At 45.0% G+C, this 21547-nt stretch overlaps 1 protein-coding gene across 4 annotated transcripts in view; it reads right to left on the reverse strand.

The window, feature by feature from the left end:
* Positions 1-21547, reverse strand: part of CFAP97 (cilia and flagella associated protein 97) — a 66194-nt gene that overhangs the window by 21120 nt on the left and 23527 nt on the right. For all 4 annotated transcript variants that reach the window (XM_078768428.1, XM_068135702.2, XM_068135703.2 and 1 more), the window contains exon 2: positions 20681-20906. In XM_078768428.1, the coding sequence (XP_078624554.1) occupies positions 20681-20872 (192 nt within the window). In that variant the 5' untranslated portion in view covers positions 20873-20906. The remainder of the gene's footprint in view (positions 1-20680; positions 20907-21547) is intronic.

Here is a 21547-nt window from a genome sequence, read left to right on the forward strand (position 1 = left end):
ATCTGTAACAGTATTTTACAGGATGGAAAGTGAAGAAGCCGCCGACAACGACTATGGTTCTGACCACAAAGGCCGTCGACCTGAATGGGCCCTTCAACAAGGCAGTTGTGACCAGCGCTCCAGAAAATTGTATTGAATTTTGTGATGACTGTGATACTTGTGTTGATCCCATGTGGGAACTGGCTGCTGCCTGTATTGATTTTTGTGGTGACTGTGATACTTGTGTGGAAAACCCCTTGCGTGTACTGGCTAACACCTCTTATGTATTATGAATGATTGGCTAATAGATAGTCTCGCATTAGTAATGGAACGAATTGGAAACGAAACCCGAATCGCAGAACTACAATTGGAAAACGAATTAGTGCATATGCGAACGATGGTGATGCAGAATCAAGTGGCTTTGGATATGTTATTGGCAGAAAAGGAAGGAGTATGTGGGGAAAACGATGAACCTATTGATGCTTGGGATTCTGATAATGATGATTTTAGTTGGGATGATTATACCTGTGATTTAGAAAGTGTAGGTTCTTTTAAAGGTTATTGCTATTATGCCAGCAGTAAGGAGCGGATGGCAAACATGTATTCGGAAGAACCACCCTCACCACCACTTACACCACCCAGCAATCACATGTACAAAGCTTGATGGCATTGGACGTCGATTGTTTGCCCTAATTCGCGAGGACCACGCCTGCATAAAGAGGGCCCCTAATCTGGCTGGCAACTGGGTCGCACCTACGCCGTGACGAGGGTGGATTCGGAATCCGGCCGGGCGGCAGCAATCTCTTACCCAGGCGCCGTCGTCGCGAATTATGGCTAACAATTCATACGTTGAATGTTAGACGGCCAGTTAGGGCCGATATCTTTCTTGAGCATGCGTGACGCTGTATCGTGCCTGGCATGTAACTAATTGGGATGCTGACCACTGGGGTATACGGTGTCTTTCCAAGGAGCTGTCTTGTAAAGACAAAGGGAGGAACTGTCAGCCATTAGGGTTTAAACCCCATGACTCAATTGAGTATAACATCTGAAATTATATATCGTGCTTCTGAAAAACTGATTTGAACTCAGCTGCAGGCAGAGGTGAGTGGACAAAATGTGGTTTCGAGGCTCGACGTGCAGGGTGGATCCTTAGCCCAGTAAGCAAGTCCTTGAATGTATGTGCCAAACAGTAGATAATATGCTCGCGACCCACGTACAGGGAAAACATGTCGCTAAACGCCTCCTTCACGAAGGGAATAATTAATTATATATCTTTGTAGTTTCTAGTATGTCTCCTAAAATCAAAGACGTAACCAACCTCGGGAGAAATATAGACATTACATATCCTCGATTGTTATTGTATTCAGCACGTGTATCCAATCATTCATCTACCATTTAGCCTAGTGTATGAGAATATTTTCTTCGACCTGCGCTCGGGTCTGATATGTTTAGATAAAGAGCCAAAAAAGCTCAGCCCATCCAATGCTTACATCTGTTTGTCTAAGTTTGGCCTTCTGTAGGAAGGGACAATGGGAGGTGTTGTCGTTATGGCCCAGGTTTTGCTATGTCTTTAGCGCAGATTCTTGTCTGATATTTTGCTATAAATGAAATGCCTTTTTGCTCATTTTTCAGCGAGTGTCTTGAGGAATTGCCCGCTGCGTGTTAGGCGGTGCATTCTTGAGCCTCGCTCCACACTGTGTGTTTGTAATCGATCCCATTAAACATTGTTGCTCTGATTCTTCTTCTTCTTCCTTCCCATGAGGTCTTCGACCGACATATATATATATATATTGATACGGTTTTGAGATTTGTACATATGACATCATTAAAGGCTAAAGGTTTGCCCCCCATAGTTAGTCCACAAGCAACACGTAGGCCCACTTAGAGTATTAGTTATGTCATAGTATGTGTGAGTATAGGCCATTTCCCTAGTAATATCTGCGTTGTGTAAAGCCATGAGTTTAGGTCCTTTCATTTTTGCGCCACCCTCCCAATTCCATCTATGGGCATAATGGATCCCGCGCCCCATTTGGCTGATCCCTCAATTCTGTTACGCTTTGGGCTACCCGCAGCAGTTTGTACGCTTTGGCTGCCAGCAGCATTCGCTGCCCTTTGTTCGCTCAAACTAGTCAAGTAACACGAGGTAGGCCTGAGAAGAGGGAGGAGCGCTGGGGCAGCGTTAAGGAGCACGTGAGAGGCGTTGACGGTAAGGGCCACCAGCCAACCAGGGCTCTGAAGGGAATGGCGTGATAAGGGCATCTAGCAAGTGCTAGAAGGTTCGCGGGGCGTGGATATAAAAGCCTTCGCACAAAGCCCTTAAAGAGGACTCAGAGGACTTGCCAGAGAACCTATGCACGAGAGGAAGGAACTGTATCGAGAGGACTGCAGTGAGGACTTGCACGAGTGAAGAGGGCTGGTTGAGAGCACTTCATTGTGTGAACACTTCGAGGCTTAGCGCTGTATTGAACTATTACGTACGCAGCCACGCGAGTGAACGCGGCCATAGCCGCCAGTATTAACCACCAGAGCCCACACCCTACCGTTCGCCCGGTAATTATCCCGTGTGCGCTAACGACACGCGGAGAGCTCCTGCCGTCTCTACTATCCATCTTTGCGGTACGAGCTGGGGACCGGAGAGAGAGAGAGAGCTGCCCGGACGCCATCCCTGGACGTGCTGACCATCAACCTGTTCGTCTGCAATCCCTGTGTGAGTGTGTGTGTGTGAGATGGGCCCGTTTGTCTGGGGAGTAAGTTAAGACTGTTATTAAGGCTGCACTGTGTCTTCTTCTTCTCATCATTGTACATAGTGTGAATAAATTCTGTTCTTCCTTTCTTCCCAATTCGACCGCTTCTGTGATTTCTCCATTGGGTAAGCGTGGTACGAATAAGAACCGCTTGGATCAGGGTCTCGTCCTTGATAACGGCTCGGATCACGGGTTCGCTACCGCGTGGCGCATCCACCAACACCCGTGATTCGTGCGGGGCTTATTTCCTCGTTTCTGGGCAGCGCAAGTAATTAGGTAATAGCAAATTCTTAGTCCTAAAACCCTATTTCGCGCTGTCCAGGAAGGACGTCATAGGTCCCGGGTCCCGTCGGTCAGTCAAAGACAAGGGGACTAATCCCCCCTTGGTAAGGGGAAAGGCCGATGCCGAGATCCGCAACAATATATATATATATATATATATATATATATATATATATATATATATATATATATATATATATATATATATATATATATATGTCAAGTAGTAGATTTGTTATTGCCTAAAGTTCAGTTATAGACGTTGGTTGCTAATGTGTTATGATTTAAATGTTGTCTAAAAATGCTATTTCATAAAGTTAATAAAGGGTTTTTGCTTCGTTTTAGTTTTGGATGAGAAAAGGCTCGCTGAGGTCATGCTGAACAAATTGTATACGTGTGCTTTTTCGAGGCTAGAGGACATAAACCTATCGTTAACCATATATATTTTGTTTTAATCACAGCAACGCATGACTCTGTATAAACATGCTTTGAATTACTCATGTGAACCCATATATTTGCTCTGGGCTTATCTGGCCAAGCATGCACTCTTTGTGAGTTACATTTCTGTTTTCTCGGAGCCCAGAGAAACATTTGGTCCGAATGATAAGGAAGGGCTGACTCCCCCGAATGACAGAGCGGGTGACGGTGGGGGCTTGGCCCACCGGGGAGGAACCTCTCCCAGTGTTGTTTGTTCCCTCGGAGATTTCCTGATAAAACGTGTCCCTATATAAATGGACTGGGAATCAATGTGTTTTCAGGAAGGCTTGACTTGGCATGAGACTGGCTCTTGCTATAGATGTCTTGGCTTCTTCCGGATCTGTATAAGTTGGTTTTTAATAAAGCTGCGCCATTCCAGGCTATTGTGGACTTCTTTTGCAAACGAAGAGCTGATTCTTCACAGATGGTACCAGGAGTGGGGTGTCAACAGACGCGGAGGACGGGAAACGGAGCCCGAGGGACAGGAGGAAGGCTGACCTGAGGCCGGCGCCGGCACGTTGATTTGATTAAAGGTGGGAGTTGTTTTATATCAGAGGGCTATTATTCCAAATTCGTACCTTCCTCCCTCGCGCGGGTTCAGTCTCCTTGTCTTCCGCGCTGTCTGCACTCGAACAGAAATTGTAAGTAAAGGCTCATTTAGGCCTCAGAATGACGTGGTTTTGTTAAAGCCAGGATAAACAAGTAAGGATAAACCAGGAAGGACTTAACAGTAAGCTTAAAGTTACAGTTAGCACCAGGAGGGGAAAATGAGGTCGGACAGCCATATAGGTTGAAACCAGGTGGCCAAGATTTTTCCAGGAAGGAACAGCCCAGAGACAAGATGGGGTATGCCATTGCATGCCAGGGAACGAAGGGCTGTGGCTAAACTTAGATAGAAGGCCATAGGAACATAGAGGTCCAGATAGAAACAGGCCAGGACCTGGTGGACAAGAGAAAATAAATAAGCTCACAGGAAATGGGCCAGGTGGCCACAGGGTGAGAAGGACAGGAATGGTTTTTGAAATATTGAAATTTTAAGCATTGTAGCTATAGTTATTGAAGCTACAGGACAGAGGACAATTAAGTAAGCAGTTAAACAAGTAAAACAGCGAGTGATGCCGCTGGACCAGATACCAGACCAAGACCCCCCAACCCCCCAAGACCTGAGCTCAGTCCCGGGGCTCTAGGCAACACCCCCCACCCCCCCAAGACCTGAGCTCAGTCCCAGGGCTCTAGGCAACACCCCAACACCCCGCCCTGCCTTCCCTTTTTTTCACCTCAACCCACCCCCCGTCCAAACCCGTCCCAAAAATCCTTTTCCTTGAATGAGAGACGTAACATGAATGAGGAATGAATGTATATTGGGATGTTAATTGACGTGTGTATCTAGCCAATGTATTTGTCTGTATGACATATGCAAAGCAGAGGGTTTCGGTGTGAAGCTTTGTAAGTGATCTGCTCGACGTGCGGGAAATTCAGGCCGGGAATGTCCATTTTAGCGTCTATCCGAGAGAACAGGCGAGGTCCTGAACTGAGTCCGGATTTTCATCTGTTTGGGAGTTGTTTGGGAAGCGAATTGATATAAATCGGGTCAGGAAAGCACTCGGAGTGCCCTTGTCGATCTACTGTTGATATGAAGCGGTTTCTTGGAGATGGTTGCAGGATGGGCTGTTTTTTTCGCTAAATTCAGAATTCGAATCAATATGTGTGTTTTACTTGAATCGAAGAGTTCATTCAATGGCAGATATTGTGTATTGTATGTGTGGGGTAGGCCTATATTCCTGAGGCAGCTCACCTTTAGGATGATGATGTCATATAGTGCATTTTGGGTCAGAGAGGTCAAGCGTCGGAGATCCTGTTTTTTGCGATGTTTACGAGCTAGGGATGAGTTCTGACAGCTCAATGTTCTGACAGCTCACTACATGTCAGGTCGCAGATTTGTTATGACAGCTTTTCGCACTTTGTTATGACAGCCGACTGCATGTCCCAACGTGAGGTAAACCCCGCCGTGAACGCGAATAGAGCGGCGTGCAGGGAGTGTTGGGATTCGTGTGGAGGCACGAGGGTGCGCGCCAAGACGGGGGGCGGCGTGGCGTCGTCGCGTTGAGATGGTTGTGCCAGGTCGATCGGCGATCTCTGAATTTAAATCGGATTTTTGTCATGTGTGTTGTGAAATTAAACGTCTATCCGAGAATCCTGGCAATGTTCGTTTAATTATCTGCTCAGAGTGCCGGCGATAACTCGCCCACTCTCAGAGGAGGATGTGTGCCCAAATGCATTGTGGGTCATTGCGACTTTGCTGAATATCGGACGCTGGATGTCGGACGTTCATGTCAGACGAGCCATGTCGGAATAGTGGCCGGCTGCGACATATATGCCAGGCAATGTCACAGGACGAATACGTTACTTATAAGATGGATTTTTATTTAAGATGGATTTATAAGATGGATAGATGGATGGATTTATTTAAGATGGCTAAAATAAACGATTTCAAGACAGAGTAATTAATTTCCGGAGCCAAGTTCCAACAGGAAGTCTTGTTCATACAGTAAGGTACAGTGCGGAGTGGCGGCTGGAAGATGCATCGATGCATTTGTGTCGATCGATGCGGACACAGATTTAGTATGCTGGTAAGGTTAAGTTAATAAAATTGGAAATTCAATAATTTGAGCAGAAATGTCACGTTTCAACAGAACGCTGATCCGAGGAAGGAGGACGGTTGAGGTTTCAACTGTCGGTATGTGGTGTGGCTTGTGCCAAGGTGTGGGCGCGAGGAGGTGTGTTGATGAAGCGTTGTGCGAACGAGGAGGGATGTGCGAAAGGTGCACTAGGTAGCAAGGGTGCTGCATTGTAAAGCACGCCTCGTACGGAAGTTCCTGGACGGATTGTGACGGTTGTTGGATCCGTAGGAGCTAGCATTTTGCGATGTAGAGCCTCAATAAGGGTCATTTGTCTGTCTGGATGTGGTTCTTGCAGGGAATGACGCCGGACTTGTATTATTTGCGGAAAAATAAAGCGCTGGTTACCCCAATTCGAAGTTTGACCTTTTAAAGTTTAGTTGACCTTTGTTCGAGATATGCAAGGGAAAGGTCAGAGGTAATTCACTAACCTTGGAAGAACGACAGGCGGAGTCAGTCTACAGGGTGTTGCTTTAACGACAGGATATATAGGACTTAAATCTGGAGAATATCGGGACATTATATTGTGGGTAAAACCAAAATCATGTACATAATTAGTGGACAGAGAATATCGAGTTTTTTGTTGTTGTGGAAGCGTCAGGTACAGTACGCTTGGAATTTAATTTAACCGGGCCGAGCGGTGGGGATTTGAGATGGATTTGAGTCACGTTAAATGGAGGACATTTGTGAGGATGAAGAGATGCAAGTAACGTGGATTAAATTGTGGTATCACGAGTTGGGTGCCAGAGATATTGTGGTTATTATAACTCACTGATTATAGGGGGCGCCGGGCGCACCGAGTACAGATCGGGTTGCATGATGGAGCACGCATGCATGGATTTTGGCTTTGCGAGGCTCCGGATAGAAATTGGCATTTCGATGCTGTGGATTATATTGTGCCTGCCCGGAAAGGTGATGTCCTGTGCTGGGGCTGGCGACATGCCTCTGTTATTTGTCTGTCTGTCGGTCTGATTGTAAGTCTTTGGTACTGGGAGGGCTAATTGAGTGCTCAGGCGTCATTGTTCCATGGAGGCAGGAGCTGTGAGTCACAAAATGTAAATGTAACACAGAGAGATGGACAGGACAACAATGGAGTTTATATGGACGGGTTTGGGGCAGTTTCAATCTGACGATTACAGAGTGCTTTGTTCCGTTCACGAAACATGTAAAATTCATGGAGTTGAAGTCGTTTGCAAGAAGGCAGCAGAGTCAGTACTGGGATGCAACTTCGTCCGGGGGTTTTGGTCCAGCCTGCAAGGAGTCCAGGGGCTTGTTTTAGGGCTGGGTCGCCAAAAATGGGATGCTGTGCCCATCTGGATGTAAAATTATCCATCAAGGACGGGGAATAATGTGCAGTGTGATTGGGTAAGAGGTAAAGGCCATAAAACACCAACCCCATGAGGAACGAAATAAATGGAGAGATGTTGGGATCACATGATGGTTGGGATTGAAGAACAACCTACTGGGATTTCAAACCTGTGTTTGGGTCTGGGGCAACTGGGTGATGGGCAACAGTGTATGAGTGAGTAATTATGATCTGTTTAAGTGTAAGAGGCGGTGGAGAAGAAAGGGGTGATGAAAAGTTATTTGTTTTAGTGTGAAGTAGGTTGGTTGCTTACTTGTCACAGTAAGATGAGAGTTGTGTTTTTAAGCTTGGTCTTTGAATGAATTGTTGATTGGAAAAGTGATTTTTGATCGCTGATCCGATCTGGTTTTGAATTGTTTGATTTAATTTTGAATTGATTGGAGGTAATAAGGATTTGTGTTGATTTCCTGATTTGAGTTCATCTGGAAACAAAGACAGATGGGATTAATGTGTATATCAGGAACAATTTGGAAAAGAAATATGGATATATGACATTACTAAAATATAACCAAGCAATTGAGAGTTCTTGGGTTAATGGGATATAAATAAATGCATCTACAAGTTGATGGTTTATAAAAATTTAGTTCTGGATGATACTTAAACGATGAACAATGTTGGCAATATACAAAGAATGTGACTTGTTTTTTGGGGGGAAAACATGTGGTTTAAATTTGGTTGGCTAAGTTTTAAAGATGGAGATGTTTCGCAGAACTCTTATGATTATTTATATGAGTGGTGGACTATTCCATGGCAAAGCATTTTCCAGTTTATTGAAAGTTGGATTTTGTAAAATAATGGTTTAATATAACCACAGTAGAAAATAATATACAGATTTGGGACATTTTGTAAACTTTCAAATAATGAGAAGATTCAAAAAATTCATTTTATTTATTTCATGGAAAATATTTGGGTTGCAAGTGGAGAAGCATGGTATGGTATAAAAATAAAGAGGGAGTATCCAGGAAAAAGATGTTCAAGTGAACTTTGTGCTGTGAAAAGAATGTCGAGTTAATGGAAGTGTTTTGTTCGATTAATTTTGTTCAATTTGTGTTCAAATGACCATCGATGTTGGGGGCAAAGTTATGGGTGAATTTGGTGAGTGGTTGTGGGCAAACGAAGATTAATTTAGATTTATCATAGTTAAGTTCGAGGAAGTTGATTTGAAGCCAGAATTTCATTTGGATGCCAGAAAGGAGAAAGGAGATGCTGAAAGCCAGAAAGGAGATGCTGTTGTCTACTCTGAATGACAGGTGGCGGTATCCAGGGCGCTGAGGAGTTTGTTCACGTTGTAAAGTTTGTTTATTTAGTTTGTTTATTGTAGAGAAGAGTGCTTTTGGGATTCCGGAGCCAGAGTGGATAATTTGAGAGTAGTAGGTGGTCCTTGTGGGCTTGGGGGTGAACTAATTTGGGTTTAATAGGCACAAGCTGGTCTAAACAGGGTGAGGAGGATGGTGTGATTGATGATGTCAAAGGAGGCGTTGAGGTGAGGAGGATGAAAATGTTGAGGTTGCCGGCATCAGAGGAGAGAAAAGGTCGCTGGTGATTTTGAGGAGAACAGTTTCAGTACTGTGGCTGGAGCAGAATCCGGATTGGGATGTTTCATACAGGTTATTGGCAGAGTGGTGATGTTTGAGTTGAGTGGCCACAGCACGTTCCAAAACTTTTGACAGAAAGGGTAGGTTGGAGATGAGTCTGAAGTTATTTAGGGTGTCAGGGTTTAGTCCAGGGTTTTTCCAAAATGGGGGTGAAGTTTCACGAGTTTTTGGGGAAATCGGTATGTGAAGCTGGATTAAGTTGGAACTGCTTGATGAGCCATGGAGATGGATTGGGTTTTGTTGTTGGTTGTCTGGGAGTTCGGTTGTTGCATTGCCAAAGGTTTCTGTGTGGTGGACACACTCGTTGGCTGTTGTCTTGTGTGACGTGGATGGAGATGTATGTGGCTGCCTGGAGGGGAAGGCGGCTACAGTGGTTGATATTGGTTGTGGGTTGTCCGGGGTGCTTCGATTTGCATAGGGGGTGAAGATTGGGATATTACATTATTTTGAGTAAGTATTGGCATGAGTAATTACATAAGTAATTATGAGTTATTATGAGTAATTAGTGGTATGAGTATTAGTTATGAGTAAGTGATTATTTTAGTAAACTTACATGTTTCGCTGTGTTGTGGATCTGGGGATAAGCTAGTTTGATGGGTACCCTGGGGTCTTCGGCGTGTCTATGTGTTTGGCTGTCTGTCACACCGGACTCTTGAATGGGTTTTCATGAGACGAATTTCAGATATAACAGTGAGAATCTATTTTGAGCGAATCACAGTGGGTGAGGAAAACATTGTGTGTGACCAGACACCAGAACTGACCAGAATTGAAATTGGAAGTAAACCAGGTTATTTCTATTATTTGTTTATTCGTGAAAATAAATAAATAATAGGGGGAGGTTAATGGAGGTTAATGGTGGTTTGTTTGTGTTAATGGAGGTTAATGGTGGTTTATTTGTGTTAATTCTAGTTGAAACTCTCGCTGAAGTAATTTTCGTTTATTTTTATTTTTTGATTCGATTTGAGAGTTGAGATGATTGATTTTTTATTAATTTTATAATTTTATTTTTATTGATGTTGGAAACAGGTAATGGGATGCTGAGAGAAGGATTGAATTTAATTTGCATTGGACTGGATTAAATGGGATTGAATTTAAAAATTGAATATTGGATAAAATTGGATCCACTTGGAAAAAAGTGGATTAGGAAATTGGAGAAAAGGTGTTCTATGAAACTATGAATTGAATGAATTGAATCTATGAATTGGAGACCTGTAGACCAGGCGCTCCCAGGAGACTTGTGGACCAGGTGTTCCACCAGAGGAAAAAGACCAGGTGTTCGTGGAGCACTTCACCTGCAAGAACGCCTTGGAACCAAGGTGGAAGGGACCAGTCCAGGTGTTGCTGACTACACCAACGGCAGTCTTTCGCGAGGGCAAGACCTCGTGGATCCACGCCACGCACTGTAAGTTGGCCATACAAGCACCAGACACTACACCACAGCAACCACAGTAAGGATGGGCCTAATCATAGGTACAATACTATTGATAGCGACAGCAGCTAGGGGAAACTCCGATTCCAATAGATGCGAAAACGAAACCCGACACCTCACCGTAACATGGGGACAAAGAGTATCACTACCATGTTTCGAACAGAAAGCCCTGCACACAAATTGGGTGAACATAAATTGGCTAGCACTGTCGGCAGGGCCTGGACGCGTTGGCATGATACTACAAAAGCAACGAGAGTTCCGGGAAGACGGGCAAGCTAGCATTAAGACCTTGGCCCAACCAGGATACCAATGGGGAACCCCTGATTTTAAGCTACAAACACGCACACGCCTAGGGAAAGACATGACCATGCAGGTCCGGTGCAGCGTCTGGACCCCTGGCGCGGCCGGTGGCGAAAAGAACTACATACCATGCATCGAATACATACTCACGCCACAACCCCAGAATAAGGCCCCAAAGAAGGGTGAAAACACATATTGGAAAGTGGCCAGGGAAGTGGCAACAATTCAAAATAGGACACACTGCTGGTCGTGCATGCACTTTCCCCAAGCAGGCACCACAGGAATACACATGATAGTGCTACCTCTGTCCCTCAATGACCTCTGCTCACAACCTATCGATTCCCCATGTTTAGTCACCACGCTGGAAAGAGAAGGGGTTGACAACGGCAAGAGTTGCAATTGACAATTTAATTATCGCCCGCCAATGATTGCCCATGTGGCCGAGAGGCCTGCCCCCGTCTGGGTCAAACCACAGAAAGGGAGGGTCTGCCTCCAGGGTTCCGGCCACTTGCGTATGGGAGAATCAGAATGCGCCTACACTCTCCCCGGGAAGCTGGGACAAGGGAGCTCGGGGATTACATTACGAATAGTACTGCAAGATAAACACAACCACAACATAACGGCTATAACATTCTCTAGGGGGGTTAGTAGGATTAATGGGGTGGTAAAGGGACTCCAGTGCTTATCCACCCACCTGGTCCCACCCCATGGGACAATGTTTATATGCGGCGACAAGGCTTACCCCTATTTACCAAATAATTGGGGGGGCACATGTTATCTGGGTTCAGTTCTTCCTGACGTTGAGATACTGGATGAGCTAGACCCAAAGTCCTTGGACAGGCGTTATAAGAGGTCAGTCATGAACGAAGATGGAACCACTAAACTACACGGGAGCCAATGGGAAAAGGTGTTTGGTTTCTTCTTCCCAGGAGCGGGCACAGTCATGGATAGTTTCCGGATAGACAAATTGGCTTTGGCCCTAGAAAAGGTGGCAAACGACACCGCTACGGCTCATGACATACTATTGGACACGGTAATTCACATGCGTACAATGGTGATGCAGAAGTGAGACTAAGGGAAACTAGCCACGCCCTGACGATCGATCGGATCGCGCGCGAAAATTCTTATACATTTAGCTGGCTCACTGACTGGTTCCAGGGATGGACGGGCACCATAGTGAAGTGGTTATTGACCGCACTGGCTGTGATAATCGGGGTAGTAATTTGGGGGGCACTAATGAAATCTCTAGTCCTCCTCTGTATGAGAAAGTATTTTACAGGATGGAAAGTGAAGAAGCCGCCGACAACAACTATGGCTCTGACCACAGAGGCCGTCGACCTGAACGGGTCCTTCAACAAGGCAGTTGCGACCGGCGCTCCAGAAAATTGCATTGAATTTTGTGGCAACTGTGATACTTGTGTGGATCCCATGTGGGAACTGGCTGCTGCCTGTAACGGTGTATGTGATGACTGTGATACTTGTGCTATAAACCCCTTGCGTGTACTGGCTAACGCTGCTTATGTATTACAAGCTGACAGCTGCACGCCCCCTTTAAACCCAACTATGGATCTGATTGCGACGCTGGGTCTGGCGGTCGAGGGACCCGACGTGGATATCCTAGACCCGCAAGCCGACCAGGCGCCCAAGGGAGACTTTGACATAAAGGAAGTTCCTCTCTTTGCTTCATATGTATTAAGTTCAAATGCTTCAAGTGAATCGGATTTTTACGCTCTGTACCCTGACCAGGAAATTGAGACACAAGATACTGACAATATTATGTATTCCCCAGAACAGCAGCACGTGAGGGACCTCATGGGCATGATCGTTGATTAACCTCGAAGATCTGCAAGGACTGGGTCTGCAAAGGGTGGGGGGAGCAAGTTCCGCAGGGGAGGTGGTGGCCCTCTGGCGGAGCAGAACCTCATCTGGACCAGACCTCTTCGTTGTGGATCCGAAACGTTAATGGACTTTCATGTTCTGAGCCCTCAGGCTCCGAGCACGCACCACACGACACGTTCGCCAAATGCACGGGCGAGGCGCTTTGGGCGCACGATATGCCCTTGGGAGATACCCGCATTACACAATTATTTTTTTAATACCCGCATTACGCAATTATTTTTCAATAAAGCCCGATGTGGCACGTTGTCTCTTAAGATACTTTGTCTCGACGAGACAAGAGGAAGGAATGTCAAGTAGTAGATTTGTTATTGCCTAAAGTTCAGTTATAGACGTTGGTTGCTAATGTGTTATGATTTAAATGTTGTCTAAAAATGCTATTTCATAAAGTTAATAAAGGGTTTTTGCTTCGTTTTAGTTTTGGATGAGAAAAGGCTCGCTGAGGTCATGCTGAACAAATTGTATACGTGTGCTTTTTCGAGGCTAGAGGACATAAACCTATCGTTAACCATATATATTTTGTTTTAATCACAGCAACGCATGACTCTGTATAAACATGCTTTGAATTACTCATGTGAACCCATATATTTGCTCTGGGCTTATCTGGCCAAGCATGCACTCTTTGTGAGTTACATTTCTGTTTTCTCGGAGCCCAGAGAAACATTTGGTCCGAATGATAAGGAAGGGCTGACTCCCCCGAATGACAGAGCGGGTGACGGTGGGGGCTTGGCCCACCGGGGAGGAACCTCTCCCAGTGTTGTTTGTTCCCTCGGAGATTTCCTGATAAAACGTGTCCCTATATAAATGGACTGGGAATCAATGTGTTTTCAGGAAGGCTTGACTTGGCATGAGACTGGCTCTTGCTATAGATGTCTTGGCTTCTTCCGGATCTGTATAAGTTGGTTTTTAATAAAGCTGCGCCATTCCAGGCTATTGTGGACTTCTTTTGCAAACGAAGAGCTGATTCTTCACATATATATATATATATATATATACAGTGAAACCTTGACTTACGAGTGCACCAATTTACGAGTTTTCCGAGATACGAGCCGTCGCTCGGGCGGTTTATTGCTTTGAGATGCGAGCCGAGATCTGAGTTACGAGCTTACGCCACACGCCACCAAGTGGGTTCCGGTCACGTGGTTATCTTGCCGTGCAAGCATCTCTGCCGTATATCGCTGCTGCTTTGTTTTCGCATTTTGGTTATTTTGGAGCTTACGCCACCCACCACCAGGTGGGTTCAGGTCACGTGGTTATCTTGCCGTGCAAGCATCTCTGCCGTATATAGCTGCTGCTTTGTTTTCGCATTTTGGTTATTTTGGAAAATTTCTCAGTTTTAACCATGGGTCCTAAGAAATTGAGTGCCAAGGGCAGTACTGAGAAGAAGAAGAGGATGATGTGCTTGGATATAAAACACGCAATCGTCGAAAAACATGAGCGAGGTGTGCGTGTTGTCGACTTGGCGAGGCAGTACGATCGTAGTACTTCTACGATATGTACGATTTTGAAGCAGAAGGAGTCGATAAAGGCTATAACGCCAGCCAAGGGCGTTACGATTATTTCAAAGCGGCAGCTTCAACTGTGACGATTGCGTGTATAACTTATAACAAAAATTATAAAATCAAAATAAAGATTTTATTATAACTTTTGCCGAACTGATAGAAGCCGAACGATACATCCCCCAGCAAATCTTCAACTGTGACGAGACAGGGCTCTTCTGGAAAAAGATGCCGAGGAGGACGTATATAACGGCAGAGGAGAAGAGCATGCCAGGCCACAACTTGTTCAGAGTGCCGGCGATAGCTCGCCTTCTCTTTGTGGAAAACACGGTGAGATCCTTAACATCCAACAACTAATGGGACGCAAACGGGGCGCCCAGTTTAGCGGTACACACATTGATGAATCACCCTGCCTGTGATTCACCCATGACAGGTTATAGCTGGGTCGGGATTCAAACCCAGGCTGGACAGTTTAGAGTCAAGTGTGCGTACCTCCAGTCCAGGCCATCCTGCCAACTTGTATGCTGCATACAGGTGAAATATAAAGCGCGAGATATTTATATATATAATGTATATTTAAAAAAAAATTGGTGTGGTTTTTGGCGGGCTGGAACGGATTAATAGCATTTCAATGCATTTTAATGGGGAAATTTAATTTGAGAAACGAGCAAATTGAGTTACGAGCTCGGTCACAGAACGAATTAAACTCGTAAGTCAAGGTTTCACTGTATATATATATATATATATTGTTACGGATCTCAGAGACGGCACTCCCCTTAGCAAGGGGGGGGGGGGAGGGTTAATCCCCTTGGCCTGTTAAGCTGGCCGTCTCTGGTCCTGGTACTTATAACGCTCCTTTGCGGGGTGGGATTGATCAGGGTTATTGGTCAAGGTGTTATCCCGAATACCTTCACCAATCCCTCCGCAAAACAGGGAGACAAGTACCGCTCGAACCACGGACAAGATGGTACTTGCCGAGCGGTTTAGCAATCCGCGGTTCGAGCCGTGAGCAATTGACTAAACCCGATTCTGAGCGTTGGCCGAATTGTGCCACAGGTACACAATCGAAAGAAATCACGAAAGCGATCGGACGAGAAAGAAGAAACCAAAGGTAAGAAATAACAGATATTTATTAATTATGTACACGAAACCAAAGGAAGAGAAACGAAAGTAATATACAGGACGAAGAAGAAGAAGATACACAGGGCAGCCTGAAACAGTCTTGTATTAAACCCCAGACAACAAAAGGGACAGACAACAGACTTACACGACAAGGGGAATTGCAGGCAGGAATGGCTGGAAAAAGGTTCGGAGGAAAAGCACAGCGAGGAGGTCCGCTTCAAATCCACGCTCTGGGCTGGAAAAATGAGCAGCCGGCGGCGGCCCCACGTATATGGTTTTCAGCGGCGAAAACCCGGCAGGCAGCGCGGTTTATGTTGCCGCTGTCTTGGCGACCCGAGCGCACCGACTCTTGCACCCCAACGATGCTCGTGCTCAAAAAGCTGCTCGGTGCTTCTCTCTCGGTTCTTCCTCTTCGGTTCTCTCTGTAAGCAGTCCCTCCTCTTCCTTTTTATCGGGCGTCCCGAATCAAGCCGCGGTTCCTTGGACTACGCCCATATTGGAGGTCACCGCAGCCCTGGTTGGCTGGTTAGGGCTTACCGGCCACGCCCCTGGCGGGTTGATGACAGGGCCACGCCTCTTCCTCGGCGTTCCGCCCCCCTTTTTCCTGTCCTTGGCCTCGTGTGTAATAGAGTTCTGGCTTGATGGTAAAAGAACCCTAACTGCCATTGAGGATAGAAAACCATTCGTACTGGTGTTGAAGAGCTTGGGGCCTATTCTTATTTCATTAATGCAACGTAGATTCAACTATTGGAAACACAGCCTTACCTGAAACACATATTACTGAAATAACTATAGAGAGTCCTATGGTGGCCTACGTGTGGCGATGTGGACTAACTAGGGGACGTCCTTTGACCTTAACAAGAAATGGAGGTATTTACACAGAGAATTATTTACAAAGGGTATATTTACAACAATTTACTAAGTGCAGGGTTCTCAAAACCCCAACAATATATATATGTAGTTATGAATTTGGGTAGAGGAATATCTAGATAGATCTGGTAGAGCCAGATAGATCCGTATAGGTAGGTATCCGACTGTCGCGATAGGGAATCGTCCTGTAATAAGTTCTATGTTTAGTCCGGTTTGTCGGGATAAGCTGTATTGATGTCCCCGCTACGAGGGAGCAGGGCGTGCTAAATAGTACAGGGATTATGGATAAGATTCCTTTGTTCGTCGTTTCCCCCTGTCACCAAACCTTTGCCCCTTATGGCAACGCATACTCATATAAACACTTAGACAGGCCCTTTAGGGCAACATTAAATAATTCCCCTTCCCTTACAATGACCTTGGAAGAAGACAGGCAGGAGGCCAGATCGGGGCACCGCCGGATGGTCGCCGCCAGCCGCACCACCAGCTGGCCTAGCAACATCGCGTGAGACGAGCTGTAACCACGCCACAGGGAACGTGTGATTAGTTGGCGCGGAAGGCGCGAGCCTTGAACCAATCAGCGCGAAAGGCGCGAGACAGTTGAGGAGACGGCGGGAAGCTACGAGGCTCTGGTTGGTGGCGCGCCAAAACTGACGTCACATGCCAAGTGACAAAAGGGCTCGCTGGCGAGATTCTGGATGCTTCGCTCTGGGTATTGAGTCGTGCTGGTCTTTCACTCTTCACTCTCCGTTCCTGGCTCTCGTTGAGGCCGATCTCCAACACGAGGCACGTGTTGGAGATCGGCTTCGCGGGGAGATCGCTAGCCCAGTTGCTTTTGGTGCTGGAGGGGGGCGTGCCGTGGAGCGAACGGACCTCGTGGGCGGTCGAAAGGAGCCTGGAGTGGGGCGGGTCGCTCGGGCCTGGCGGAGCTCATGGGCCAGGCGGGCTGAGGGAGCCGCATTGGACGAAGGACCCATTTCGGACAGATAAGCAAGCTCGCACCCACAAACCATTACACGACGAGACATTTCCTTTCGTAATTCATTTTCCTTTGTGGCATCTTCAAAATCTGCGTGGGATCCCAATTTAGGATCATTATTTATTTCATCGTCACGTTTCATTATATCGGGTTCCATTTAATAAATCCTTATTTTTGTACATAGCATTTCGGTTTCGGTTGAATTCATCTCCTCCAGGATCGGAGCTGCAGTCGTTTCGCTTTAGGTAAGCGCTTCCCTGCCTCTTCTTCTTCATTCTTTCTCCCGTGCTGTGATAGCAAAATCCTTATTTGGTCGTCGCCTCAATTAAAGCCATTTGGTCATTCGCGAGCCATGGTATAACAGTAAGTAAGTACACCCCATGTATATATATATACAGTCACGTGAAAAAGTAAGTACACCCCATGTAAAGTTTTGACCTTTTCAACATATTTCAACATACAGCTATTTGATCTTAATTTCAACAATATTGATGGATAAAGGTGATATAATATAACAAATATCATGAAACATTTACATTTTGTAGTCCATTGTATAATTTAAATAAACATAAATGCAAATTTCGCATGTGGAAAAAGTAAGTACACCCTTGGCTCTAATTATAATAGGTGGTATTGCCCCCTTTGGCAGAAACAACCTCAAGTAGGTGTTCCTTATAACTGTTGTTACGTGCTCCTCCCCAAACCCCGGTCACGTTGTACCTCCGAGCCCCGAGAGGAGTCACGGCAGAAAGATGTGTTATTCTGTGTGTCAAAGATCAATGGTGAAACCACACCAATTGTTACCAACAAACAAGTATTGTATTAAGGTCACACAAGAATAACAGTATAATAACAATATTAATCAATTGTACAACCAATATATCATTCCTATGATGGTACCATCAGTTTCGTACAATATAACTCACTGTGCTCCAAGTGAGCGAAAATAACATTCCCAATGTCTCTGTCCCAGCTTCAAACCAAAGTCGATCCACGCTCTAGTGATCGTCAGAACGATGTTGTATCGAAACCAGAATCCCGCTCGGTTGACAGTAACATTGCCAAAGATAGGCAAAAGTGTCCTCAAGAGGCGGCTGGGAAATCACACCTTCAGGTATGGACGTTCAACGGCTCCCAATCGGCGAACCGCAAATTCACACTCAAAATCCACGTTACACACACACACCAGGTTAACGTCTGGATGCGGTGGAATGGTTGAAGCGAGGTGAAAAACCTGGAGCAATGCGAAAATCGTCGCTAGGCAAAATGGCCAACGGTCCGTTCTCGAGACATAACGGCACTCCAATGATTCTCTTCGGAATCAACCGCAAAACCTGTCATGCAGGTTTATCTGTCACAGCGATAACAACTCTGTCGCAGGAATCCCTTTCCCAGGAAACCCCAAAGTTTGCGAGTGACCCCCATTCGCCAGCGTTTGCTCCAAACCTCCAAGCAGCTCGGCTCCTTTTCCAACCTCACTTGCTCCGCCTCCTCTCCTCTTCTTCTTCCTCTTCTTCTTCGTCCGGTTCCCGATCCAGTTTCCGGTTTCTTTTACAACACTAACTTTTTTTACCTTTTGAAAACAGTAATCTCCAATTCACTAAAACGATAACAATAATAGTACATGGAACCAAAAATGTTTACAGTGGATGAGAACCACAACGGAAGTGACGAATCCGTAACACTGTCTACCAGTCTCTGACATCGACTGGGAGAAATTTTTGCCCTCTCCTCCATGCAGAATTCTTACAGCTGTGCGATGTTTGGGGGGTTTCTTGCATGCACAGCTCGTTTGAAATCCCCCCACAACATCTCGATGGGATTTAGATCCGGGCTTTGACATGGCCATTCCAGAACCCTCCATTTCTTTCTTTTCAGCCATTCCTTGGTGGATTTACTGGTATGTTTAGGGTCATTGTCATGTTGCAAGGTACACCTTCGGTTGAGCTTCAACTTTCCGACAGATGGCCTCACATTATCCTCAAGCACCCTCTGGTACAATTAAGAATTCATATTGGATTCTATGATGGTGAGCTGCCCAGGCCCTGATGCAGCAAAGCTGCCCCAAACCATAATATTTCCACCACCATGCTTTGCAGTTGGTTTCAGGTTCTTGTGGTCAAATGCTGTCTTTGGTTTTCGCCAAACATGTCTTCTGGTACTGTGGCCAAATAGCTCTACCTTTGACTCATCTGTCCAGTGCACATTGTTCCAGAAGTGCTGGTCTTTGCCTATGTGTTCATTGGCAAACTTTAGTCTTGCCCTGATGTTATTTCTGGACATCAAAGGTTTCCTCCTGGCACACCTCCCATGTAGATCAAATTTGTGCAGCCTCTTTCTTTTGGTAGACTCGTGCAATTTGACATCAACAGTGGCAAGAGCTATCTGGAGGTCTCGTGATGACATTCTGGGGTTCTTCGAGACTTCTTTCAGCATCTTGCGGTCTGCTCTCGGGCTGAACTTGCTGGGGCGGCCTGGCTTGAACAAGTTGGCAGTTGTTTTGGAATCTTCTCCACTTGTCGATGATCTTCCGGACAGTCGAATGATTGATTTAAAATTGTTTGGAGATCTTTTTAAATCCCTTCCCAGCCTCGTAGGCATCTATAACCTTCTTTCTGAAGGCCTCAGAGAGCTCTTTTGATCTAGGAATGGTGACGCCGCACACTTCAACAACAAAGAGCAAACCAAACTAAATGTCTGAGGTTTAAATAAGACAGGTTCCTCCAAGATGCTCTCTAACGATGTTCTAATCATTTGCACCTGAGCTGGTGCACCTGATTCCAATTTTAGGTATTTGAAGTAGTGATAAACGTAGGGGTGTACTTATTTTTTCCACATGCTAAATTTGCATTTATATTTATTTAAATTATACAATGGATGACTACAGATACAACTTTGTGTGGGAAGTAACATAAGGCTATGTTGGTCATGGCCTCAGTCTAAATTGAGGCCAAAGTGACCAATATAGCAATTTTTGGCAAACAGGATGACCATTTGGTCTCAAATTGAAAATATTTTTTGAGTGCAACACAATTAACCTTTTTTTAAAGTCCAGGAAATAATTTAAATAGTTAGATTAACTTTTGCTTTCTTTTCCCGTCACTGGGAACGGATACTTTTGCTCGTCATTTACAAGATTTTCAGTTATAAGTATTTCAGTTATAAGATAAGCCCATGTTCTCAAAGCGAATGAAGAGGTTGTTTGAGTACAACCTACTGAGCACAATTTGTGTCGAAGTATGATTCTCATTTTGTTTGGAGTATGCCTTCCTAACACTGATTTTTAATACCACTGTTGCAATCCCTCAATCAAATGGTCGTGCAAATCCCCATTGGCACTACAGTATGAAGCATGGCCATGTTAGATTGGAAGAAATCAGCATGTAAATATTTCCAAGGCTGCATCTCCAACAAAAGTTTAGGTAATTCTTGTTCAACAGCGGGTGCATTAGTTACAACCATCGAACCTTTTCAATTTCTGCTTGATTAGTCGAGAAATCGATGACCTCATCCTTGGTAAGATGCGAGCATTGTGGCATTCGTTCCTTCTTAGAGTTGGGAGTTTCGGATTGTTTGCTCGATACATCAGATGATGTTGTGCTTTTGGAAGGTGTAAGAGATGGACTTTCAGTGTCTCCGTCGCTTCTTTTCAGTGCCATGTCCTTGTTTGTTGAGGAACTTCCACCAAGGAAACTGTGAAGAAAAGATGAAATTGGCAGCAAAATATCAAAAAATAAATAAATAAATAAATAAATAAACTGGGCTGAAAGGATCTAATCCTCGATGAAAAACGGTGTCCAGCTGATGATCCGGGCAGTTGGAAAGTCAGTCAATTGCTTATAGGTTAAGGTTATAACTTCAAATATAAAATAGCTTTTACAAGTACATAATATATCTGTGTATGTATGTTTGTATAGGTGTGTTTATATGTACATGTGTATGTATATGTATAAATATATATGGTATATGTATATATTATATGCGTGTGTGGTGTGTATATATATATATACATATATACATATATATGTGTGTGTGTGTGTGTGTGTGTGTGTGTGTGTGTGTGTGTGTGTGTGTGTGTGTGTGTGTGTGTGTGTGGTGTATATATATTGTTACGGTTTTCCGCCGCCCTTCCTACCCCTACCAAGGGGAGGTTAAGCCCCTGGTTCTTCTTGGGCCGGCGTAACCGAGACTTCAGTTACGCCGGCGTAACCGTGTTTATATGTACATGTGTATGTATATGTATATGTATAAATATATATGGTATATGTATATATTATATGTGTGTGTGTGTGGTGTGTGTGTATATATATATATATATATATATATATATATAT

This window comes from Myxine glutinosa, chromosome 14 (assembly GCF_964187855.1).
Source record: "Myxine glutinosa chromosome 14, kmMyxGlut1.1, whole genome shotgun sequence".
Lineage (NCBI taxonomy): Eukaryota > Metazoa > Chordata > Myxini > Myxiniformes > Myxinidae > Myxine > Myxine glutinosa.